This window comes from Primulina tabacum, chromosome 1 (genome assembly GCF_025594145.1).
Source record: "Primulina tabacum isolate GXHZ01 chromosome 1, ASM2559414v2, whole genome shotgun sequence".
NCBI lineage: Eukaryota > Viridiplantae > Streptophyta > Magnoliopsida > Lamiales > Gesneriaceae > Primulina > Primulina tabacum.
In genome coordinates, this window is record NC_134550.1 from 57,062,485 (window position 1) to 57,086,161 (window position 23,677).

A 23,677-nucleotide genomic window follows, 5' to 3' on the forward strand; every position below is an offset into this window, starting at 1 on the left:
TCAAATATTTTTAATCATTAATAGATGGATCAAATCGATTTATACATGAAAGATTGTATCACGAGTTCAACAAATCATTTAATCAATGTATTAATGTCGCCATTGCTTCAATTATCAACTTCCAATACTAATATCTACTGCCAGTCTTGTTATTTTTTTAAGCCCAAATCCAATTTCTCGATTTATTCTGAAAAACTAATACGATGGAGCTCGTTCACGACAGATTCATCGTCGGCTCACCTGATGAACATTTTGTGCAAAAGTGAAGATTTTATTTATTTTGTTGATGATATATGTGGTGGCCTTTGTAGACAAGCTTCACTCAAGGATCCAGACCGAAGCGAAGCCACAGGTGGGTACCTTAGTGTATGGAAAATTCATATCAGGACCCGCAACACGCCATATTGATTTCGGATCACTGTCTAAAAGCAAGTATCCAGAAAAGCCAATAGAATAGGAATGGCTGTTTGGAGAATTTTTTTGTTTTTTGAACAGGGGATTGACTTGGGAAGGGTTAAACTCAAGGAGCACACATAGATGATTAATTTCTGCTTCACTAAATTAGATCTTCGTTGGACACACTTGCCAACATTTTAATCACTCACATTATTTGGGCACAGTGCAGATTTTTGGTCCCTTTCTCTCTCTCTTGTGAGTTTTTTTTTTTATAAAATTCTCTCTCTCCAGTCTCCATGTCAAACTTATCACTATACGAACACGCGCCACCCTCGCCAGTGACAGCAACAACAAAACCATATAAAACCTCTCACAAGATTCACCACAGCCACCATTTTTACCAAAAGCAAATCCTCCATGATTCTAACCAACTTCACCATGGGCAGAAATTCTCAGTTGCTCCCCTGCTATTTGACCCTATGTTGCCAATTTTCTTGCTCTTCAGGAATATAAGCATAAGTTTTCTTGGTTTTCGCAATGCAAGCTGAAACAAACACAGTAAAGAGTTCTTGAACTCTTACTTCTCATGTTTAAATTTTAGTCCGAATCTGCTACTTGACTTTACTGGTGTTGGATAATTTGTCGATATAATCCTAAAGATGGGATCTTTTCGAGCAGTTGAAGTTCAAGCTGCTTAAAAAGGGACTTTCTTGATATATATATTTTTTTAAATCCACGTGGGTCTATAGTTTTGGTTTCATAATAATGATTAAATACTGTAGATCTTTTCTACTATTTAAGTCATAGTGGCTGTGGGAATTCTTAGATTTGGATGGATGTATATTTATGGGTTAAAATTAAAATATATGGGGTAATTTTGCACCTGGTGATGGACATCTGCAAAAGGTTGAAAATTTGGTGTTTTCAGTTATGTAGGAGAAAATAATTTTTGATTTTTTGGTTTTTCTCCCCCCGAATTATCATTCTTGCTTCAAACTTGTGGTGTGCTACTGCCTTGATTTGATTAAAGTGAAGAGTTAGAATATTAATGGTCTCTTCTTGTTATAAAGTATAAATCTCGGTGCTAAACATTGTCTCTATTGTTGATTTATCAGTAAATTGTATCTGCTAAATGTATGGTCTTTCATGATGAACTGTTTGAAGGTAGTAAAAGGCCGGAAGTTTGGTGCGTGCCTGTTCTGGTTATTGGGACTGAAAAGCTCTCTTGGTTTCTAGCGGAGTAATTTTAGTTGGTGGCGGAAGTAAAACACTCAAAATTTAGGAGGCAAAATACATTTTACCCCATAGTAGGGAGCCGGCCACCACACGACTGGACCCTCTCTCCCTCCACTACTGCTCATTGCTAATAAGATGTGGAGCGGAGACTAAGTTATTTTTCTTAGAATTTTGACTCTCTACATTGTGAAAAACGATGGCTGTTGGGAGCTTGTGAATACAGTGCTGTTGGTGATTGCGTATGTCTGCAATCTCTTTCTGAATGGGTTTATCAGACATTATTTTATGTGATGAATTAAGTTCCTGAGTATTTTGGATTTGAATGTCAAATGAAATGCAGGGATCAGATGGATTTTTGCTAAGACGATGTATAGTGTCCTTGTGAAGGGAAAATACTGAATTTGTATGGCAGTAATTGATGGTGACTATGGACTTCCTTGAGTTTGCTGGGGAGCATGCATCATTGGTTACCCTTGAATTGGGGGTAAAAAAATGACTCTTGCTCTCCTATTTCGGGATTGAAGACCCCTTCTACCTTATTGTGGCTTACTTAGATCAATACCGAAGAGTCTGTACTCTGTAATCTTTAGCGTGGATAAAGAATAATAATTTGAATCCTATACTTGCAGTTAAAAATTAACTCCAGTGGAATGAGGCTGCTATAGTTTGTAATCCTCATCTTTTTCGACAACCATTTTATTTTGATGGCAAACGACCAGCTTTTGATACACTGATATGCATTATTACTCGTCTTTTTCGACAACCATTTAATATTGATGGGAAATGACCAGCTTTTGATACACACGGTAATGCAATGGAGTCTCTAGAATAGATTGATAGATATGATAAATGTCAAGATTTTTTAATTATTAGAATAACATACCTGGTGGTAGATTAGGAAACTGGACTAATTGTAACCTTCAGTTAGCCCTAATTTTTTTTCAACAATGTTTTCTTCTCTCTCTAACGTCACAAGTGGTTGTATGTGCTGAAAATGAGTAACTAAAACCATCTTCTAGAGATTGGAAACTATGATCCTTCAACTCTTTTGCTCACAATGGATTGCATAGGCTTAACGTAGCATAGCACTTAGATGACCTGTAACACGTGTTTCACAGCTATGTACAACTTGATATCACTATTACAATAACTGACCGCTTGATTTTCTAGGTGATGATACTTGCTTGTTGGATATTGTAAGTTAAAAAAGGGGCGAAGAATAACGAAGCACGGTTGTGTTCTTACCCGAAAAACTCTATCTATTATACAACTAGAGTTTACAATCTTTATATAGAGAAACCTATGTAACAAACCTAGATACCACAATCCTAAGAGATATAACAAACTCCTAATAAATAGGATCAATTGTTATCTACCGATAAGACTAAATCTAATCCTAACAAACAAGTAAAAAATACACACGCTAACACCCCCCCTCAAGCTGGACTGTACAGGTTGTACATTCCAAGCTTGGTTACAAATTTTTGGAACGTTGGCTTGAACAAAGCTTTTGTTAAGATGTCAGCCGTCTGTTCTTCGGTGGGGATGTGTTTTACTGCCAGAATCCCTTGGTCTATCTTTTCTTTGATGAAGTGTCTGTCAACCTCTACGTGCTTAATCTTGTCATGGTGAACTGGATTGTGGATGATGGAGATTGCTGCATTGTTGTCGCAGAATTCTCGAATTGGTCCTACAGCCTCCAGCTCAAGTTCTTTCAAGAACATTTTTATCCATAAGCCTTCGCATGTTCCAAGAGCCACTGACCGTAGTTCGGCCTCAGCACTACTTCTAGCTACAACGTTTTGTTTCTTACTACGCCACGTAACCAGATTCCCCCATACAAAAGAGCAATATCCAGATGTAGATCGTCGATCTATTGGAGATCCAGCATAGTCAGCATCAACAAACATCTGTATATCTCTGCTTTTGGTCCTTCGAAATAAAAGGCCTCTTCCCGGATTCCCTTTTAGGTACCTAAGAATTCTGTAGAGGGCCCTCATATGAGTTTCTGAAGGAGAGTGCATAAACTGACTTACACAACTAATTGCAAACCCAATATCCGGGCGTGTATGTGAGAGATGAATCAGCTTGCCCACTAGCCGTTGATAACTGCCCTTGTCAACCTGTTTGTCATCTGAGTTAATCACCAATTTCAGATTTGCGTCCATGGGAGTATCAGCTGGTTTTGAGCCTAACATGCCAGTTTCTTTCAATAGGTCGAGAGTGTATTTACGTTGAGACACTGAGATGGAGTCCTTGTTCCTAGCAATCTCCATTCCAAGAAAAAATCTGAGATTACCGAGGTCCTTCATATCAAATTCCCTTGCTAATTCAGCTTTAATTCTCTGCATCTCGAATTTGTCATCACCAGTTAGAACAATATCATCGACATAGACTATTAAAATAGTAATACCGGTTGACTGTCGTTTGTAGAACAACGTGTGATCAACTTGAGCCTGCTTGAAACCTTGTCTTTGGACAAATTTCATAAATCTCCCAAACCAAGCTCTTGGCGACTGCTTGAGTCCGTATAAGGACTTCTTCAACCTACGCGAATTACCTTGGTTGTGGTTGGTGTTGAACCCAGGAGGTAGATCCATGTAAACTTCTTCTTCTAATTCCCCATTTAAAAAAGCATTTTTCACATCAAGTTGTAGAAGTGGCCAATCAAGATTAACTGCGAGAGACAAGAGAATACGTATGGAATTTATTTTTGCCACCGGAGCAAAGGTTTCTTGGAAGTCGATATCTTGGGTTTGAGTATATCCCTTTGCAACGAGTCTTGCTTTGTGTCGCTCAATAGTTCCATCTGAATTGTATTTGATGGTAAATACCCATTTGCAGCCTACTGATTTTTTATCTTGTGGTTTCTGAACAATTGTCCAAGTTTCATTCTTCTCAAGAGCTTCCATTTCATTTAAAATAGCTTGTTTCCACCTGTTATCACACCATGCTTCCTCAAAGTTCTTTGGAATTTCTGTGTTGGCTAGTTGAGATACAAAGACCTGCATAGCTTGAGACAAGTGTGCATAACCGAGAAAATCTGAAATGGGATGGTTAGTGCAAGCACGTTTTCCTTTCCGTAATGCTATAGGAATGTCAATTTCAGAGAGTGTTAGATCCTTACCAGGGACCGGGAGTTGTGCTTGGTCATGAGAGGTGTCGGGTTCTTCTATTTGCTGCAGGTTTTTTCTTCTTTCGTAACACCTGTCATATGGCTGTATTTTTGTAGTGCTAATTGGATTTGGAGGAAGCTTTTTGGAGATTTCAGGGGTTTGATTTGGTGGGATTTGGGTAATATTTGGTGGTGATATACTAGGATCAGGAGTATCTGTCAGTAGAAACTCCCAGTCCACTGTTGGAGGGTGATTTGAATCCCAGAAATTGTCATGATCTGTTGCTGCATTTTCCCAGAAATTTGCGCCACTCACTATCCCCCCTGAAGCTGATTTATGGGATAAAATGCTTGATTTTCAAAGAATGTGACATTGTGTGAGATCAAATATTTTTTTGTAGACGGACAAAACACACGATATCCCTTTTTTGTGGAAGAGTATCCTAGAAAAATACAAGGTAAAGCCCTGGGGTCAAGTTTGCTCTTAGTGGGACAGGTATTGTGGATAAATGCCTTACACCCAAATACTCTAAGGTCTAGTTCTGAGTATATACGTGAAGTTGGAAAGGATCTAAGAAGGGTTGACAAAGGTGTATTGAAACCAAGGACTTTTGATGGTTGGCGATTAATAAGATAGCACGCAGTTAAGATTGCGTCCCCCCAAAAATGCTTAGGAACATTAGCTGTGAATAAAAGTGTGCGTGCAACTTCAAGAAGATGACGATTTTTGCGCTCGGAGATTCCATTTTGTTGAGGTGACTCAACACAAGAGCTTTGATGTAATAGACCATTTTTTGTGATAAAAGCATTCATGACAGAGTTGAAGTACTCAGTGCCATTGTCAGTGCGAAGAACTTTAATGGTTGTGTTAAATTGATTTTTGACCATGGTATAAAATGAGAAAAATATGGTTGGAGCTTCCGATTTTTCTTTAAGTAAATAAACCCAAGAGACACGAGAGTGGTCATCAGTAAATGTAATAAACCATCTTTTGTTTGAGTGAGATGCAATCCTCGAAGGTCCCCACAAATTGCTATGAATAAGCGAAAAAGGATGTAAGGGCTGGTATGGTTGAGGGGAATAAGGAATTTTTTTGTGTTTTGCAAGTTGACAAATATCACAATCAAATCGTTCATTTTTCAAGAATAATGTAGGAAACAATCTTTGCAAATATTGAAAACTTGGATGACCTAAACGACAGTGAAGGAGCTTTAGTTGTTGACGCCTAGAAAGGGTAGAGGAGGATCCACCAGATGTTTATTCTTAAAAAAATCACCTTGCTGAAAATAGTAGAGACCCGAGCTTTCCTCAGCATTCCCAATCACTCGGCCCGATCTCTGGTCCTGAAAAGAACATCGTGAAGGTGAGAAAATAGCATTACAATTCTGATCCATTGTCAGCTTGCTGATGGATAATAAATTACACGAGAAACCAGGTATATAAAGAACATTTTTCAAGCATAACGAGGGACCGAACCAGTCCCATGAATGCGCAAGGAAGATCCATCAGCAATCTTAACAGTGCGCGAAAAAATGCTCGGAGAATAAGTAGTAAAAAATTCTTTGCTACCCGTCATATGATCAGAGGCGCCTGAGTCAATTAACCATGGAGCTTTTGATGGGTCAGAAATTGAGTTTAAAGGTTTACCGGTTGAAGCCATAAAAGAGGCAGTATGAGCAGATGAGAAAATTTTGCTCAATTGATCTAGTTGAGCATCAGTGAAGAGGGCAGGAGGCGGTGGAGCTATTGCGGCCTGTGCAGATGTTGTGTGACCAGAATTGTCGCGCATATGCTTAGGAACCCAATCGGCAGGCTTCCCATGTAGTTTCCAACATTTTGATTTTGTGTGATACGGTTTGTGACAGTGATCACACCAAGTTGTTGGTTTCTTGCCCTTCTCATCACTTGCCCGAGCTGCCATAGCCGATGAATCAACAGGTGAAGATACATTGGGGCCGAGCATTATAGATTTGCGATGTTCCTCGCGACGTACTTCAGCGAAAATTTCATCGAGAGATGGTAAAGGTTTCACACCAAGAATTCGACCACGCACTTCATTTAAAGAGGGGTTGAGACCAGCAAGAAAATCATATGTGCGCTCCTTCTCTAGTATGCGACGATGGAGACGTGCATCAGCCGGATCTTTCCAATCTTGAGGTTGGAACAAATCTAATTCCTGCCAGACACGAGTTAAAGAATGATAATAATCAGAGACACAGCCATCAGCTTGACGGAGGTCGCGAGCTCTCGTTCTTAAAGCGAACATCTGAGACGAGTCTTCGAGGTCTGAATAAGCCCGTTTGACTGCGTCCCAAATGGCAGAAGCAGTCCCGTACATGAGATAAAGTTCTCCAATCCTGTTTTCCATGGAGTGGATGAGCCAGGACATGACCAGAGAGTTCTGGATGTCCCAGGCCGCAAACGAAGGGTCCTCCACGGGAGGGGAAGGGATCGAGCCATCGAGATATCCGAACTTCCCTTTGCCACGAATGACCATCTGGACAGATCGAGACCAGGGAACAAAGTTGCGGCCATTAAGTTTGTATGCAGTGATGGCACCGGAAAAAGAATTATCGGAATGCAAGGTAGTCGGAGCTGTGAGGGAGGTAGGTATAGAGGTTTCCGATGCAACCTCTGAATCAGTGCCTCCAGATACTCCGGCCATGAGAGCGATGGAATTCATTGTTCTCAATTCAAAGGAATAAGAATCGCCTAGCTCTGATACCATATAAGTTAAAAAAGGAGCGAAGAATAACGAAGCACGGTTGTGTGCTTACCCGAAAAACTCTATCTATTATACAACTAGAGTTTACAATCTTTATATAGAGAAACCTATGTAACAAACCTAGATACCACAATCCTAAGAGATATAACAAACTCCTAATAAATAGGATCAATTGTTATCTACCGATAAGACTAAATCTAATCCTAACAAACAAGTAAAAAATACACACACTAACAGATATTGATTTTTGGTTGTAATATGCATTATTTTTTGAAATAATCTTAAAAGAGAGAGAATTTTTATGCCAAATTTATGCTCAACACCATTGATTTGTCGTATGATTGATTTATTAGGCTAATGAACTATGTGTCCCTAATCCTGCAAAACTAAAAACAATTATATGTCAAATAAATTCCATACCGAAAGATGAATATTCAGTTCTCAGTCCTTAGATAAGTACTTGTAATCCCATCTTAATACAGTCTTAGTAACACATTATTTCTTTCAGGTGAAAGAAGTGCTTCAGTTTACAGTGGGTAAAATTAAATAACCTTGAGAGATACAAAAGCTTCATGGAGAGCCTTTATCTACTGGCTTTTAGATAAAATGAAGAGATCTCAGGTTACTCTTACATTTGAAACCTCCTTTACGTTTTCTAATGGATAACATTATCTTTTCCTAAATGTCATTGAAGTTGATTCTTTTTTGAAGGAGAATAACCTCAGGTTGCGACAGTTGAATTTTTGTTTTTGATTTCTGGTTTGAAACAGTAGATATGCATTGCCTTTTTTTGTATATTCTTCCTGGAAATTGCAGCATTGATTTTGCATCGGGAAACTTTTCATTTATTCTTGATATCAACGTGGAAAGGAGAAAAAAAAAAGAAAGTTGAGATGGAAAGGTTAATTGTACATATTTAGTTAGAACTGGATAATACCGGCAATTCATTGTTTGTTTGTGTTTCTCTTCTTTGTGATGGCACATCCATTTCCAGTTTTGTTGATCGTAGCAAATGAATATCGTTTTTACCATGTGATTCAGTTTTCTTCTTGAAGTCTAATAACCAGGCAAACATTGAATGCAAAATGGTTGTTTGAAGCTATAAATTGCCTATAAATGGAGATTTTGCATCAAGAAAGGTTAGGTATGGAGTTAACTGTGTAGAACATGGAAACATGTTAAGCTTTGTTTCATTCTGAATGTCAATTTTTTAAGATCCTTGAAATCATGACCGTTTAGTCTGCCTTTGTATTTTGACTGACTCAAAGAACCTTATACAGGATCCACCAAACACTCAGGACATAAAGCCTACTAATCTTGTTTTAAATGATAGCCAAAGTGAACATCCAAACAATGCCACCGAGACTCCTGTAACAGACTCAGCCTCGGTTTCAGTATCAAGCAACGACAAGAGAAAAGTGTCCCGTGAGGATATAGAACTTGTAAGCCAACTATAATTTTTTCAACCCATTTTCTTTTATGTGACAAATTTCATGCCATGACTATCTGTTTTAATTGATTTAATATATGTACTACAGGTTCAGAATTTGATAGAAAGATGTCTCCAGTTATATATGGATAGAGATGAGGTGGTAAAGACCCTACTTAATCGAGCCCGGATAGATCCTGGATTCACCTCTTTAGGTAGTTGTTTTCTGTTGTGATAGAAACCTTGCTGTCAACCACGCATGATGATTTTGACATGTATTTCCTTCATCATGCAAGGATGTTTTCAGTATTACTAATCTGTTTTTATGTGCATTGTTCCGTCCATTCCGCAAATAGTATGGCAGAAACTAGAAGAAGAAAATGCTGAATTTTTCCGGGCCTACTATATAAGGCTGAAATTGAAGAAGCAAATCATCTCATTTAACCACTTGCTTGAGCATCAGTATCATCTGATGAGGTATCAAGTGCCTCCTAACGTCCCCTTGGTTCCTGCACAGAATGGAATTCATCCAATGCAGAATGGAATCCATCCAATGCCCGGTTAGACTCACCTTTTAGTTCTTTATTCAATTGTTAATTTTTCTGTTCTCTAGTTCATGTCTCTAGAATCAAGCTTCTCAGTAGTCCTTCCAAGTATTGGTGGTAAGAATTTTAAAGTATCTGTAGTTGACTTCTCTCTCTCTCTGAATTGAAGAAAGAAGCACAGAGTAAAGAAAACGGCCAGGATAATACTTGTCCAAATGTTTACATAATCTTATTTAATGGTGTAGTTTATTTTTATATTAGCATCAATATTCAATGGTACTTCTTTGCAGTGCAGTCAACAACTTACCTATGGGATACCCAGTCATGCAGCAGCCTCCAGTTCGTGCTACAAAGCAACCTCATATTGATCCCATGGGCTTTCCCACACCCAACTGTCACATTGTCAACGGAATTCCAGCTCCAGGAAATTATCTTCCGATGCGGATGAATTCTGGAAATGAGTGAGGATTCTCTTTTACTTAGTTATCCCGGACTCTATTTTTCTGTTTAATTTTTTATCAGCAAGAGAAATTTTACAGCCATGAGTGAGTTCACCTATTTCCTCGACTCACTTTTAATGATATACTTGTTTTTTCACGTTTTGTCATATATATATTTATTTAATTGCTAGTTCTTTTTTGGTTTCATTGGTAGAAATATGTTTTTATCTGCATAAGTGTCCAAATGATAGCTGCCATGAATGGGGGAGACTTATTTGTGATGAAAGTAACTATTAAACTTGAAGGGAGAGATAAAAGTTAGCATCAAACAAAATTTTGATACTATTGTTATTTTGGATTATACCTTTCACTAATTATCTAACCTTACTTTGTGCTTATGAATGAATTTTCATTGCAGAATGGCGATCGACAATACTGCAGCTAATGTATCGTCTGTTATGCCACCAAACAATGGGATCTCATCTATGTCAGATTTGCCTGCTAGCCCCACTTCAGTGGCATCAAGTAGCCATTTTCCCTTTACTGCATCGGAAATATCAGGCATGGCCGTGGATACTTCAACCCTTGATACGGCTTTCACGACAGACATGGCTGGTTCGGTGGGACTGCAGCTTTCCCAAGATAGTGGAGCTGGGAATTCCACAGATTCACTCAGATCCTTGGCTCAGATTCCATGGAATTTTAGCCTTTCGGACCTAACTGCAGATTTGTCAAACTTGGGAGGTAATTCTAATCTAACCAAACCTTTTTACATGTGAATTTATTCATATTATTTGAAACAAGATGTGATGCTCATATGTCACATTAACTAAAAAGAATGCAAGCTAGGGTTTATATGCCTGCTATACATGTCAGCTACATATTTTCTTGAAAATTCCTACCATATATTAAATTGCAGATTTGGGAGCTCTCGGAAATTATCCTGGATCGCCATTTTTGCCTTCTGATTCAGATATTCTACTTGATTCTCCGGAACAAGAGGATATAGGTAATGCTTCATGTTTTTGCTTCACTTATGTCTTCTGCTGACTAACAAGTGCAATGCTTGTGTTTTTGAATTCCTTTTCTCACGTGTTCTGGGATTCTTTCAGTCGAGGAGTTCTTCGTTGATTCGGATTCTATCCCCGAGCAATGCCAACGATCCGATGAAGATAAACCGTAGCCTAATGTGAGAAGAAAACATACATCCATCTCCATGAAGCTTTGTTCTAAATTTAGTCTTTAGTTTGAGGCCATGTACAATGATAATAACTAAATAAGAAATGTGTATTATCTATATCAGGCATTTAGCTAATACAGGCGCATCTCTCGCTTTAGTAGTATCCTGTAATCTTTGATTTATGTGAACATCTTTAAAATAAAAGATCTTATCATGTTGTATTAATCATTCCATTCCGTATTTCTGTCCTGTTGTTTATTTAAAGCGATAAGCAAAAACTTGTGTGAGTCGGTCTCACGGATCATATTTTGTAAGACAGATCTCTTATCTGGGTCGTCCATGAAAAAATATTACTTTTTATGTTAAGATTATTATTTTTTATTGTGAATATCGGTAGGGTTGACTTGTCTCACAGATAAAGATTCGTGAGACCGTCTCACAAGAGATCTATCAAAGCGATAATATTTAGATGCGAATGATTCGTGTTTAATTAACATTGTAATATCTAGGAGATAATTCGATGTTGGTTTTTTTACATAATTAACATCTTTATCTTATTCCCATCGGAACTAAATCGAACTCAAGAAATTGTTGATGCAGTAGCTTGTGACAACATGTATTATTACTAGTATATAGTACGTGCGAATTTTTAAAACCAAAAGAGGGCAATTTTCATTTTCTATTTTACACACAAAAGTATAATTTTTACAATAATCCCAAAACAAATAATATATTACAACTACTTACTATTAAAATGAATTAAAATTATTTAGACCGCAGTTTGTGTATGTGATTTAATTTCGTACGTATAAAACGATACACCCATATTGCAACTAATCGTAACATATGTTATATGTGTGTACATATATCATGAAATGATTAACTAATAAAATTTTACTCTGCTTTTTAGTTAACTTAATTTTATGACAAATTAAAGTGCTGATTGACTTAGTAATATTTTCTTTCATGCTATCCTAACAATATGCTCTAACAACTGATTTTTAGAAGGTGGTTGCAATATCTTAATTTAAATGTTTTTAAACTTACAATATGAATGAAGACATAAATTTGTGTGCGACGGTCTCACCATGAAAAATTATTAATTTTCATGCTAAGAGTATTATTTTTATTGTGAATATTGGTAAGATTGACCCGTCTCACAGATAAAGATTCGTGATATCGTCTCACGAGATACCTGTTACGAACGAAATGTTTAGAAATTTTAATGGGCTGGGATGGACTTATCCCCGATTGATATCATCACGTGGCTGATTTTTTTAGCACCAGATAATAATAACGAACTTGGCTAGCCACTGCAATGGCGACGGCCGCTTATTGTCAAACAATGGGAGCATCCGCCTTCCGATCGAGGAATCGCTCACAGCCGCCGGTGACCTCAATGTTACATCGCCATTCTAATTGTAGAGTTATCAGCATCTGCGGCTGTTTGCGCTTCACCAATTCAGCTGTCACTTTGGGATATCTCTGCTATACCTCTTCTGGTAAAAGAAAGTTGAGTTCCATCACATGTTTTTCAGGTAACGTAAATGCACTCAGTCCTTAAAATGCCCCACGAGTGGTTCAATCCAACATTTGGTCTTTCAACTCCACAGTTGTTTCGTTTTCTCTGGCATCTTTGTACATTGCCCGTTTGTCATCCGATTATGTTAGTTATGTATTTCTGTTCCATCAGAGGAGGGTGGTGACGCCATCTCTCTGCTTAACGAGAGGATTCGGCGGGAGCACAGCAAGAGAGATTTCCCATCTTCTAGGCCATCCGTGGAGTCCGAGGAGGCCGACAAGTATATTCAGTTGGTGAAAGAGCAGCAGCAGAGGGGTTTGCAGAAGCTCAAGGGGGGCAATGCAAACGGGACTGGAGATGCCTTCAGTTACAAGGTCAATCCACATTCCCTCCATTATGGCGACTGTGTCGTGCACAAGAGAGTTGGCATTGGACGATTTGTGGGGGTTAAATTTGATGTTCCAAATGGTTCCTTGGACCCAATTGAGTATGTTTACATAGAGTTCGCAGACGGAATGGCCAAGCTTCCTGTTCGGCAGGCATCTCGTGTGCTCTACCGCTACAATTTGTAGGTGGTTCAGATCCCTTCTCCCCTCTCTGTTTGTAAATCCTCAATTTAATCTCCCCGCTAAAAAATTGATTGGCAAGAACTAGTTGTGCGTTAGTTGTTTCTGATGATTACGTTTGAATTAAATTCAAAATCACATTTGGTGATTCTCGGTTGACTCAGACTCATTCTGTGTTTTGTCATAGCTAAATGATGCCATAATCTTCTAATATTTACTTTCAAAACAGTACTCGATGGAGTTCAAGCTTTAGAAGAAAATGTTGCTTTTTATTCATGTCACCCTTCCTTGTCCAATAACATCCTTTGATATTGCTTGAAAAATTAAGCTAGCAAGTGTTCCTAGTATCAATGACATTAGCAAGGATTAGTAAATTTGACCTACCAATTGTTATGCTCTTAACTTTTTTCCTCTGCTAACAGACCAAGCGAAACCAAAAAACCAAGGACTTTAAGCAAATTGAGCGATACCAGCGCATGGGAAAGGAGAAGGATAAAGGGCAAAGTTGCGGTTCAGAAAATGGTTGTTGACCTGATGGAGTTGTACTTGCATAGATTGAAACAGAAGCGACCTCCCTACCCTAAAAGTTCTTCCATGTCTGAGTTTGCATCTCAGTTTCAATTTGAGCCAACTCCAGACCAAAAACAGGTACTAACTCTCTTTTTCTTTATTAATTTCCAAATTCACTAATTTTTAACTTGAAAGGAATCCATTTAGTAGAGGTTTTAGCATTTTTACTCGAGATAATTCATTCGCAGATCCAGTCATTTCTTCTGTAACCAAGTCAATGCTTTGTTATATTCTTGGATAATATTATATGAAATCCCTCATTACTTTGCATCAGCTAATTTTTCAACGCAATTAATAATATTCACATTTACACTTGTGGCTGTTGTTGTTTAATGTTCATTTATCTCATAATTCAGATTCTTTTTTTAGGCTTTCATGGATGTGGAGAGGGATTTGACAGAGAAAGAAACCCCCATGGATAGACTGATTTGCGGGGATGTTGGTTTTGGTAAAACTGAAGTTGCACTGCGTGCCATATTTTGTGTGGTCTCGGCTGACAAGCAGGCTATGATTTTAGCGCCAACCATAGTTCTTGCCAAACAACATTTTGATGTTATTTCAGAGAGGTTTTCCAATTATCCTGATATCAAAATTGGACTCTTAAGTAGGTTTCAGGTATGATCGAACAGTGTCCTTCCTGCCGGTTTTCAATCTACCCCTGGGATATGATATTTGACTTTATGCCCTGTTCCCCTTTAATGTATACAGATTTCGTCATGTGTTTCTACCTAATTTTCCATCCATGTTCATGTCTTATCATAAATATTCTGCATCAATAATTCGTTTTTGTGTGATCAAATGATTTTTTGATGTGTTAATAGCAATATTTTAACATCTTAATTCTGTCATGCTGAACATGCAGACCAAGTTGGAAAAAGAGGCTCATTTAAATATGATCAAATGTGGTGATCTAGACATTATTGTCGGTACTCACTCGCTACTGGGAAATCGTGTTGTTTATAGTAACCTTGGGTTGCTTGTTGTTGATGAGGAGCAGGTTTGTCTACTTCTATTTCTTCTACAGATATTCATCCACCGGATTCCTCACAATTGTCATTGTGTGTGCTTTAATTCTTCAATGAAATAAATCCCTTTAATATTTTTTGAGTTGCCAAATGAGTGGAAATCCATTCTGCTAGAGTTGTATGAGGTTTAGTTTTTATTTTTATGATTGGATGGTCGGCTTACTTAAGCTTGCATTCTGAAGGATTTCTATCTTTTTCATATTCATATCCTTTTTAAATCCCTAAAATAAATATATGTTTCAGTAACAAGCTACCCTACACCTGCAGTATTGACTGTATCTGAACTGTTCATGGAAAAAAAATAAGTGAGCATTCAGCTTTTAGCATCTTCTTCAAAGGTCAAACAATTCTGAATTACTCAATAAAATCACCATGGACCAGCTTTCCCAAACTATGAATCAATGGCGGTTGCCCCTTTCAGAAAGTGTATTCTAGGGATAGGCTTCTCCACATTATCTGTTGGAAATTATTTGGAGTGTTTTGTGATGTTGGTTGAGCTTATTTCACATATGCTTGTTATATTTCCCTACACTGTCTCAGATTCTACAAATTTAGGAACAGTATTTCATGAACTTTTGGTTTTTCAACTATTGCAAACTAATCAAAGTTATTATGCCTGTGAAATACTATACATTTATCAGCTTTCCACTTCAGTACTAGTACTTTGTTAGGATGAAGGAATTTAAATTACGTATATGATTACTTTAGATTGCCAACTTTATTACTTCGAATTTCCGGTAGACCAAATTCCTTAGTGACCGAACCAGACTTCAAAAGCTTAGATTTGAATATTTGTAAACAGAACATGGACCTAGTTGAATCGAAAGGTTTGACACATATAAGTCTCCTGCTTCATATGCTTGTCGCTTGACTTACTGAATCAAAACCTTTCTAGTAGGAAGTTTAATGATGCTTGATTTTGCTATATTTAAATTGGTCTTACATAATGTGTGAGATTGTGTGTCATAAAAAAAAGATGTTCATAAGTATTTATTGGATTCATGTAAAAGCCACAACTATGAGTGACTATATGACTGATTATTGCCTAAATTTTAAACGCCATGTTCCCAGTAAAAGAACTTCTGTCACCAGCCATAGAAGCTTGAAATTTAGATTACTGTGTCATGACTTAGAGTCTGAGACTCACCATTCTCTCCTCTAGTCCCACGTTTATATTTGGACTTATATGCTAACAAAACCCAAATTTGAAGTGCAGAGCAAACACATCAAGGTCCGGTACCACTCGCCCTCTGCAGACTCTTGAACATTCTCGATAGTAATAAGGATTTTAATACCTCTTGTACGCTATGTACACAAACATAGATACACATCCTCTCATAATCTTTAATATTACACATTTCCTTACGTACCTTAATGAAGAGGCATTGTTGCGTGCACTGTATACCCAAAGTTAGACATTCTGTAACATCCCTCAATCAAATTCCAAAAAATAAAAGTCAAACATGGAAGATGCATCCAACTTAATGTCCGTCCTGTGAAGGGTAAAATCAACATGTCCAATTCTTTGCTGTTATTTCTATCTACTATTGCGCCATTATATGGATTTTCATGCAAGTCATTCATATTCACCATCATCTTTCTCTACATTTGAAAGTCTATTTTGGTGATGGTTTTTTTTTAAAAATATAAATTTCATTTGTGTATCTACGAGTTGCATCCCATATACATCAAAAGACTTTAGCTGTTTGTCTGTATGTGTGTATATCATACACCAAAAAGACATTAGCTATCTATTGGTATATGATTATATCACGTATGAGATTAGCAAGAGAAATGTACACATCATTAAAGTACTCGGTGTAACCAGAAGAATAGAAAACGTGAAATTTTTTTCTTCAAGTAACCATTGTTTGGCTATAATTCTCAACTGTTGTATTTTTTTTATTAATTTTTTTAAAGCATTACCAACGTGAAATCTCTTTCTTCAACTAAGCCATTGTTTGGTTATAATTCTCACAGCTGTTGGATTTTTTCTATTAATTTTTTTTAAAGCATTACCAACCTGCTTGTATGCCATTTTTGTGTCCAGAGATTTGGAGTAAAACAGAAAGAAAGGATCGCCTCATTCAAAAGTTCAGTTGATGTGCTCACGCTTTCGGCAACACCCATTCCGAGAACACTTTATTTAGCATTAACTGGGTTTCGTGATGCCAGGTACTTGCTCGAAATGATAGCATGTGATGTCTCCTAGCGCTTATCTTTTCTATGGGATGAATCAAGTGCTAGGATAAGATTATGGCACATAAATTTGTGGTAATCAAGGAAAGAGTAAGAAACAAGCATTTCTACGAAGATGGATAATTTGTTTCACCTTATTGTATTATTAACCAATTAAATTATGCAACATAGAGATCTTGGGTATCCATAGTTGCCAATAGAGAAAATTTAAGTGATCACTAGCTTGTTTGACATCCCTATAACTCTTGATTGCTCGTATATGCCTTTTTAGAATTTCATCTTATGTATCAAGCCTTTTCCCTCTCATTTTCTCTTTTCTCACTAGCAGTTTAATATTAACACCACCTCCAGAGAGGGTCCCAATACGAACCCATCTTTTTGCATTCACGAAAGAAAAAGTGATAGCCGCTATCAAGTATGAGCTGGACCGTGGTGGCCAGGTTTTTTATGTTTTGCCTCGTATTAAAGGTAACCTCAATATAGACCTTTCCCTGGATTGCATAAACGCATGTTTTCGCATAGCACCATGGACCAATCATAAGTTTGTGCACCATTTACAGGGCTTGAAATGGTTATGGAATTTCTGAAAGAGCATTTCCCACATATTGAAATAGCAATAGCTCATGGAAAGGTATTCTCCTTTTATGTTTTATTATATTGGGCTCCAAATACCATCCGATTTTGTTTTTGAATGTATGACTCACATCTGGGACAAAATGAAGTGTTATGCAAGAGTTTATAAAATATTTGGTTGATGCCATATATGGTTAAAGTCGGAACTAACCATCAGGCCAAAAAATTCCTTGAAAGTTATCCTAGATTTCACATTTTTGGTGAGTGTGCGTGCATTCACCATAGAGATGTGGTAATGATGATACTTCTAGTTTGTTGAAAAAAGTGATGCTTAGTGGATCTGATGATTGTTGCTGGAGGATCATGGTTAAAGTTGCAATTATAGCCAAACTGACCTTGTCAATCACACTATGCAGACTTGGGACAGAAAAGTTGAGCAAAGAATTATGGTTGATACATCACTTTCAGTAAATCAGTTTGCTTTTATGCTAGGAAGATTTCCTGAGCAGCCAAGTTGTATTGTACGAGTGATGATGGGAAGATGTAACGGAACAAAGAATGATTTAAAAATTATATTTATTTATTTAGAAGGTATCTGATGTAGTATCAAAAATGATATTATGATAGGTGTTATAGGAAGGAGCGGTTTATTTCATGAATGTGAGGTGATTAAAGTTATGTATGATGTAGTAGTAATTGCAATAGTCAACTTGTGGGTGGTAATACAAAAAGTTACTTCACCCCTTTTTCCCCTTAGTATTAGATGAAATACTAAGGGATGTACTTCTCTATAAGCTCTGGTATTTGTTGTGAGTTGTGACATAGTCTTCTTTGATGAGTGAAATTATGGAGGCAAACCTTCAAGATTTTTTTTTAAAAAAATAACATTGGTGAATCAGCTTTAATGCATAGTTCTGCAGTTTTGTTGATGAAATGTACTGGGTTAAAAGTGTTGTGACTTGTTTAAATTTTCATGTAATTTTTTTCCCTATGCAGCAAAATTCAAGACAGCTTGAGGACACCATGGAAAAGTTTTGCCTTGGATGCATCAAAATTTTGATATGCACAAATATAGTTGAAAGTGGACTTGACATTCAAAATGCAAACACCATTATAATCCAGGAAGTTCAGCAATTTGGCCTTGCACAATTGTATCAGGTGTTGCTTAAACTCTCTTCATTTTTTCTCTACACCCTCTTGAAATTTCAAGCAGATAGAATTTAGGATGTGGATGAATGGTTGAAATTTTATTATGTTAGAGAGCATTATGTTTTCCACCCCAACAAAAGCTGCATCGATGCACCCTTTTATTTCTTCATTTTTGTTCGCTTTTTTATGTTAATTTGTTTTATGCTTTATGCAAGTGTTTTGTTTTTAGCCTTTCTTTTGTTCCAGAACTTAGATGCTCTCATGTTAAAATTCACCCAGCGTGATAACTGCTAATGAAAACTATGTAAAAGCAGGATACAATTTTTAGTTTCTTGTTAATCTGACATATACTTTAACATTCACTTTCATAGTGTGTTTTCTCTGTATATACTGAGCAAAATAGTTCTGCACTTGTTCATGATATTGTATCATTTGTAGTGTTTTGCATACATACCTTGAAAGTTCCTTTGATCTTCCAGTTGCGTGGACGGGTGGGCCGAGCAGATAAGGAGGCTCATGCATTCTTATTTTACCCGGATAAGTCATTGCTTTCTGATCAGGCACTTGTATGTCCATCTTCATGCTTCAGTTAATACCAATGCAACAATGCAGTTTTTTCCATCATATCGGTACTTCATCCATATATAATCCGATAGAACATGTTCTATGCTTTAAAAATTGATTTTTGATGCTTCAGGAAAGGCTTTCTGCACTTGAAGATTACCGGGATCTTGGCCAAGGTTTTCACCTTGCCGAAAGAGATATGGCAATTAGAGGTTTTGGTAACATCTTTGGTGAACAACAAACTGGGGATGTCGTGAATGTGGGGATTGATCTTTTCTTTGAAATGCTTTTTGAAAGCCTATCCAAGGTTTGTTAAAGCATGCTACGTGTCAATTGAAAAAAATATGTATTACGCTTTCTCAAATATTGCAGCTTAAACCATCACTGTTGACTTACTATTTTTCTCCAATCACGGACTATTTTTTTCCCTACAGGTTGATGAACATCGTGTGGTCCCTGTATCTTTCCAATCTGTGCAGGTAGTACTCTCTTTTGACTACACACATCAAAATATTATTTTTGCTGTACCTTTTAGCAAGTTGTATTAGTGCTAAGCAAACAAAACACTTTTATCTCTTTGGAGGCATATTTAATTGTTGTTTATAGAAAGGGATAATTTTTTTCAATCACTTCTCTCTTGTCATCGGTGGACATTCTGTTTGCCTTGGGAAGTCAAATTGTTTAATCATTTGACTCAATCTATAATATTGAATTTAAAATAATTTTAATATCAAAAAAATTTAAACCAGAAACTTTTTTGTTGTATTTAATTCAATTTAATTTAATTGTTTATTTTTATAACTAATTAAATCACTCTTTCATTTGTGCGCTTCAAGAAATAATGTAGTATCCTTTAAAATAGTCGATAATGCATTGAAGTTTAGTATTACTTAGGATAATCAACAATGTCCTTTCTTTCACTGGAGACCGTTTTGTTATAATTCATTTTTATATGCTTCATTAGAATTGGCTTCATACTTTTCTCCTGCTTACCTTGATACCTTGAAGAATTTAAAGTAAATGAATTCCGGGACAAGAAATTTAATTTCTAATGCATTTTTTTAATATATATAGTTCAAAGTGATGCTTTACTTTCGTTCTCATGTGTGAGTGTTCAGTTTCAGTAAGGGCATGACCACATCAGTTTTAGGTTCTAGAATTATGCTTTGTCGGTTGTCCAACGTGTTTCTTTTTCCGAAGTCTTTCAGAACAATGTATTGAACTGTGTTTGTATCCTTGAAGTCAGATTCTAATCAGTAAGTTGCAATGAGTTAATTTGGGTTATTGTCGGATTCATGTAAAAAATTTGGTTATAGCACTAAAATGTCTGCATGAAGTCTGACATTATTTTATAAATAATGAAATCATAAATGAAAAAAAGCGATCTGCAATGTTTGATATTTTATCAACTATTTTTTAACTTGTTCAAAGGATAGGATTTCATGTACAATTCCAAGTGATTTGCATTGTATTGTTAAATCTCACAGCGGCTGAGATGATTAGGGGCATCGGGAAGGAAAACCTATAAATTTGTAAAATACCCATGTGATTGAGCCCACACATGATCACGTTTCGGAGCAAATATAAAGCTGATTTTTTAGGGGCCTATTGATTTTGTTTATTCGATTCTGCTTCTGTTCTACACGTGATCTACTTTATCCTTTTTCTTGCTTGTGATCTGGTCACCACATCGACAAAAAGTAGTGTTGCCTTGAAAGCAATTTCATATGATTTGGAATATTTGTTTTCTTTTTCTGGTATTTGTTTCTTTGTATCTCTTTCACGACTAGCAGTATATGACTTGACTCTGGGATTCACCATGATTCCATCATCCTTGACACATTGCAGTTCGATATGAATTTAAGTCATCATCTCCCTTCAGAATACATCAATTATCTAGAGAATCCCCTGGAAACAATCAAGGAAGCTGAGAAAGCTGCAGAGAAAGACATGTGGGAGCTCGTTCAGTTTACTGAAAATCTGCGCCGCCAATATGGAAAAGAGCCTTATTCCATGGAAATTTTATTAAAGAAACTATATGTCAGGAGAATGTCTGCAGATTTGGGAATCACTAACATATACGCCTCAGGGAAGATGGTCTGCATGAAAACGAACATGAGTGAAAAGATTTTCGGGTTGATAAGAGATTCTATGGTGTCTGAAATACACCGAAATTCTCTTAGTTATGAGGATGGATCAATCAAGGTATGTACATTTTTTAGGAATAAGTTATTCACTAATGAAGGATTGCTGAAAGAAGTTGAATCCTCAGGATCTCCAGGTTTGTCGTTTGTGTTGTGTGAGAAGGTTTGTTTGGTCATCCTTATGAATCATTACATCATCATTTTTTTATAGGAGAAATGTATAGTGTACTATTGTTGCCTGTTGCCAGTCACAAATTAATATTGTCTGTCTAGGTTCCATTTTGAAGTTGTCTTGTGCATTAATTTGTTTTCTGTTTCACAAATTTGCACATGTTTCTTGCATGATAACTTGGTGAGAACGTCTGAACTGACCTGCTATGGAACCATCCACAAGTCTTATGCCTTTTCACATCTTTCATTTCATGTGGTGTAGGCTGGACTACTTTTGGAACTACCAAAAGAACAATTGCTAAACTGGATCTTCCAGTGCTTCGCTGAACTCTATGCTTCACTACCGGCCCTGATCAAATATTAGCATTATAATTTCTCATGATCTCATCTTAGGACAAGTGTGACAATATATTCTGTGAGATAGTTCAATATGGTGGATCCCAGAAATGAATCGAGGACCTATCTCCCTTACCAAAGCTCAAGTTCGGTGTGACAAGATGCTTTTTGTGATCTCATCTGGCAAACAAGCTATGATTTTATCACTGACAATCTTCTACTTTTTATGTTATCTCAGAATCATGTACCAAAGATCAAAATAGTCAAAATTGGGACTCTTGCAGGTTTCAAGTATGATTGAGCCATGTTTGCTCATTGTGAATCTACTATAAGCATATGATAGTGAACTTCTCCCCTATTCCCCTTCAACATCTCCAGATTTCCTTTTATGTTTCTTCCTATTTTTGCTATCCAAACTCATATTTTATATTGTATATTTTGCATCAAGTTTTAATATAATTTGCCCTGAGCATTTTTCGACACATTTTTATGTGATCAGAATATGTTTTTGATGAATTAATAGTGATATCCAAACTTCTTTACCGTGGGGATCTCGTCTGTGCGAAAGTGGGTAATTGGAGCCTTCATAGATGACATCGGAAGCATGGCCATCAACTTTGGAACTAACCATCTTGACTCGGGCCTCGACAAGTTATATTAGGCTGCCCAGTTGGCTTCATAGATTGTTTGCTGACCAAGCGCCATAGATTCATGTCCATCTCTAGAAGAGGTTTGCAATGAACAGGTGATATTACACGTGCGCTAATGATTTTTTCATTTTTTTTGGAAGTAGAAGGATATAAGTTAACTTGTTTGGCCTTGTTTTGTGAAAGAGCTTTTGTTTTACCATTAAATTTAAAATACACAGTAGGTTAACTACACATTTGAAAAAATGCAGGTGTAAAGTATTTGAACTTACTGAATGAAACAGAGCCAATTTGTTTAGCACATGTTTTTCATGCAAGTGTGATGGTTTACCAGTGATCAGTTTACTGCCCTTTAAACAAAGAAAATTGTTGATTGGAGCATTCATAAGCTAAGAAAGGAGATATACCTCTTTTGCAAGAATATTTCCTGGAAAGTTGGCTTTTGTCATTGAATTTTTGGTTAATCAGTTAAATAAAGGATGAAGATATGTGTCATTACTCTGTCTGCATTAACTAGCGCATTGCTTTATAAGTCATTACCAATGTTCATGCATAGGGTCGACTCAGAACAATGGCGGACGTGGGGTACCTGCTTTACACAATCAGCATGTCATCATCATCACAGGAAAAATGATGGAGATGTCTCTAAAAGAGGCAGAAGATAGAGACTGCATTATGCATTGACAAAACAGGAAGGGCAATCCGCAAGTATTACTGGAGACTGTAATGATGCCAATTGTTTCTATATTCTTGAGGTTTTTGTACTGATCAGAACTCAATTAACTTGGGCATCTGGATCCTATGCCTCCTATTTTTCATGATCTGGTCTCGAGATATCTCCGTACATAAACTACCCAAATTTACTCGATTCTCAGTAAATATGTAGACCACCTACTTGGCTCGATTACCCCTTTTGCTTCTATTATGTCCTCTCTACTAAGAGCATCTTGAAGGGTGAGATTTGTAGAGATGAAATTGGTCATGCTGATGTCATTTCATGTTACTGCAATGGTATGATTTTGTATTTAAAAAACAAAATAAAAAATCACAAATAATTAAATTACACATAATTAAAAACACAATTAAATAACAAAAACAAACATAATTACAAATTATAAATGATTATGGACGAATTTTACCATGCA

General features: G+C 36.7%; 2 protein-coding genes across 7 annotated transcripts; both read left to right on the plus strand.

Annotated features, from left to right (window-relative positions):
- The first annotated feature begins 7,980 nt into the window (after positions 1 to 7,980).
- Positions 7,981 to 11,291, plus strand: LOC142553336 (uncharacterized). 4 transcript variants are annotated; one of them, XM_075663537.1, is made up of 9 exons: positions 7,985 to 8,093; positions 8,514 to 8,616; positions 8,753 to 8,914; positions 9,011 to 9,116; positions 9,258 to 9,461; positions 9,742 to 9,907; positions 10,305 to 10,630; positions 10,806 to 10,895; positions 10,999 to 11,291. In XM_075663537.1, exons 4-9 carry the CDS (start codon positions 9,047 to 9,049, stop codon positions 11,067 to 11,069), a joined length of 927 nt encoding a protein of 308 aa, XP_075519652.1. In that variant the 5' UTR covers positions 7,985 to 8,093; positions 8,514 to 8,616; positions 8,753 to 8,914; positions 9,011 to 9,046; the 3' UTR covers positions 11,070 to 11,291. The 4 variants fall into 4 exon arrangements, with proteins under 4 accessions (XP_075519636.1, XP_075519652.1, XP_075519662.1 ...); XM_075663547.1 differs by having other exon boundaries at positions 8,528 to 8,616; XM_075663521.1 differs by lacking the exon at positions 8,514 to 8,616 and having other exon boundaries at positions 7,981 to 8,093.
- A 1,045-nt stretch (positions 11,292 to 12,336) lies between these two features.
- On the plus strand, positions 12,337 to 23,454 carry LOC142553356 (ATP-dependent DNA helicase At3g02060, chloroplastic). 3 transcript variants are annotated; one of them, XM_075663559.1, is made up of 16 exons: positions 12,337 to 12,604; positions 12,760 to 13,156; positions 13,577 to 13,802; positions 14,094 to 14,339; positions 14,587 to 14,721; positions 16,800 to 16,924; positions 17,277 to 17,416; positions 17,509 to 17,579; positions 18,518 to 18,679; positions 19,150 to 19,236; positions 19,368 to 19,541; positions 19,669 to 19,713; positions 21,083 to 21,439; positions 21,812 to 22,176; positions 22,409 to 22,630; positions 23,089 to 23,454. In XM_075663559.1, exons 1-14 carry the CDS (start codon positions 12,385 to 12,387, stop codon positions 21,911 to 21,913), a joined length of 2,487 nt encoding a protein of 828 aa, XP_075519674.1. In that variant the 5' UTR covers positions 12,337 to 12,384; the 3' UTR covers positions 21,914 to 22,176; positions 22,409 to 22,630; positions 23,089 to 23,454. The 3 variants fall into 3 exon arrangements, with proteins under 3 accessions (XP_075519674.1, XP_075519688.1, XP_075519682.1); XM_075663573.1 differs by having other exon boundaries at positions 22,409 to 22,615; XM_075663567.1 differs by lacking the exon at positions 23,089 to 23,454 and adding an exon at positions 22,784 to 23,082.
- The last annotated feature ends 223 nt before the right edge of the window (positions 23,455 to 23,677 follow it).

Excerpts from the sequence above, each read along its gene's own strand:
- LOC142553336 (XM_075663521.1), top strand. Across the intron at positions 9,462-9,741 it reads TGGAATCCATCCAATGCCCG|TCAACAACTTACCTATGGGA; the intron begins GTTAGACTCACC and ends TTTGCAGTGCAG. Across the intron at positions 9,908-10,304 it reads CGGATGAATTCTGGAAATGA|AATGGCGATCGACAATACTG; the intron begins GTGAGGATTCTC and ends TTTTCATTGCAG.
- LOC142553356 (XM_075663559.1), top strand. The coding sequence starts at position 12,385 with ATGGCGACGGCCGCTTATTGTCAAACAATGGGAGCATCCGCCTTCCGA. Across the intron at positions 17,417-17,508 it reads TGTTTTGCCTCGTATTAAAG|GGCTTGAAATGGTTATGGAA; the intron begins GTAACCTCAATA and ends CACCATTTACAG. Across the intron at positions 18,680-19,149 it reads GCCTTGCACAATTGTATCAG|TTGCGTGGACGGGTGGGCCG; the intron begins GTGTTGCTTAAA and ends TTGATCTTCCAG.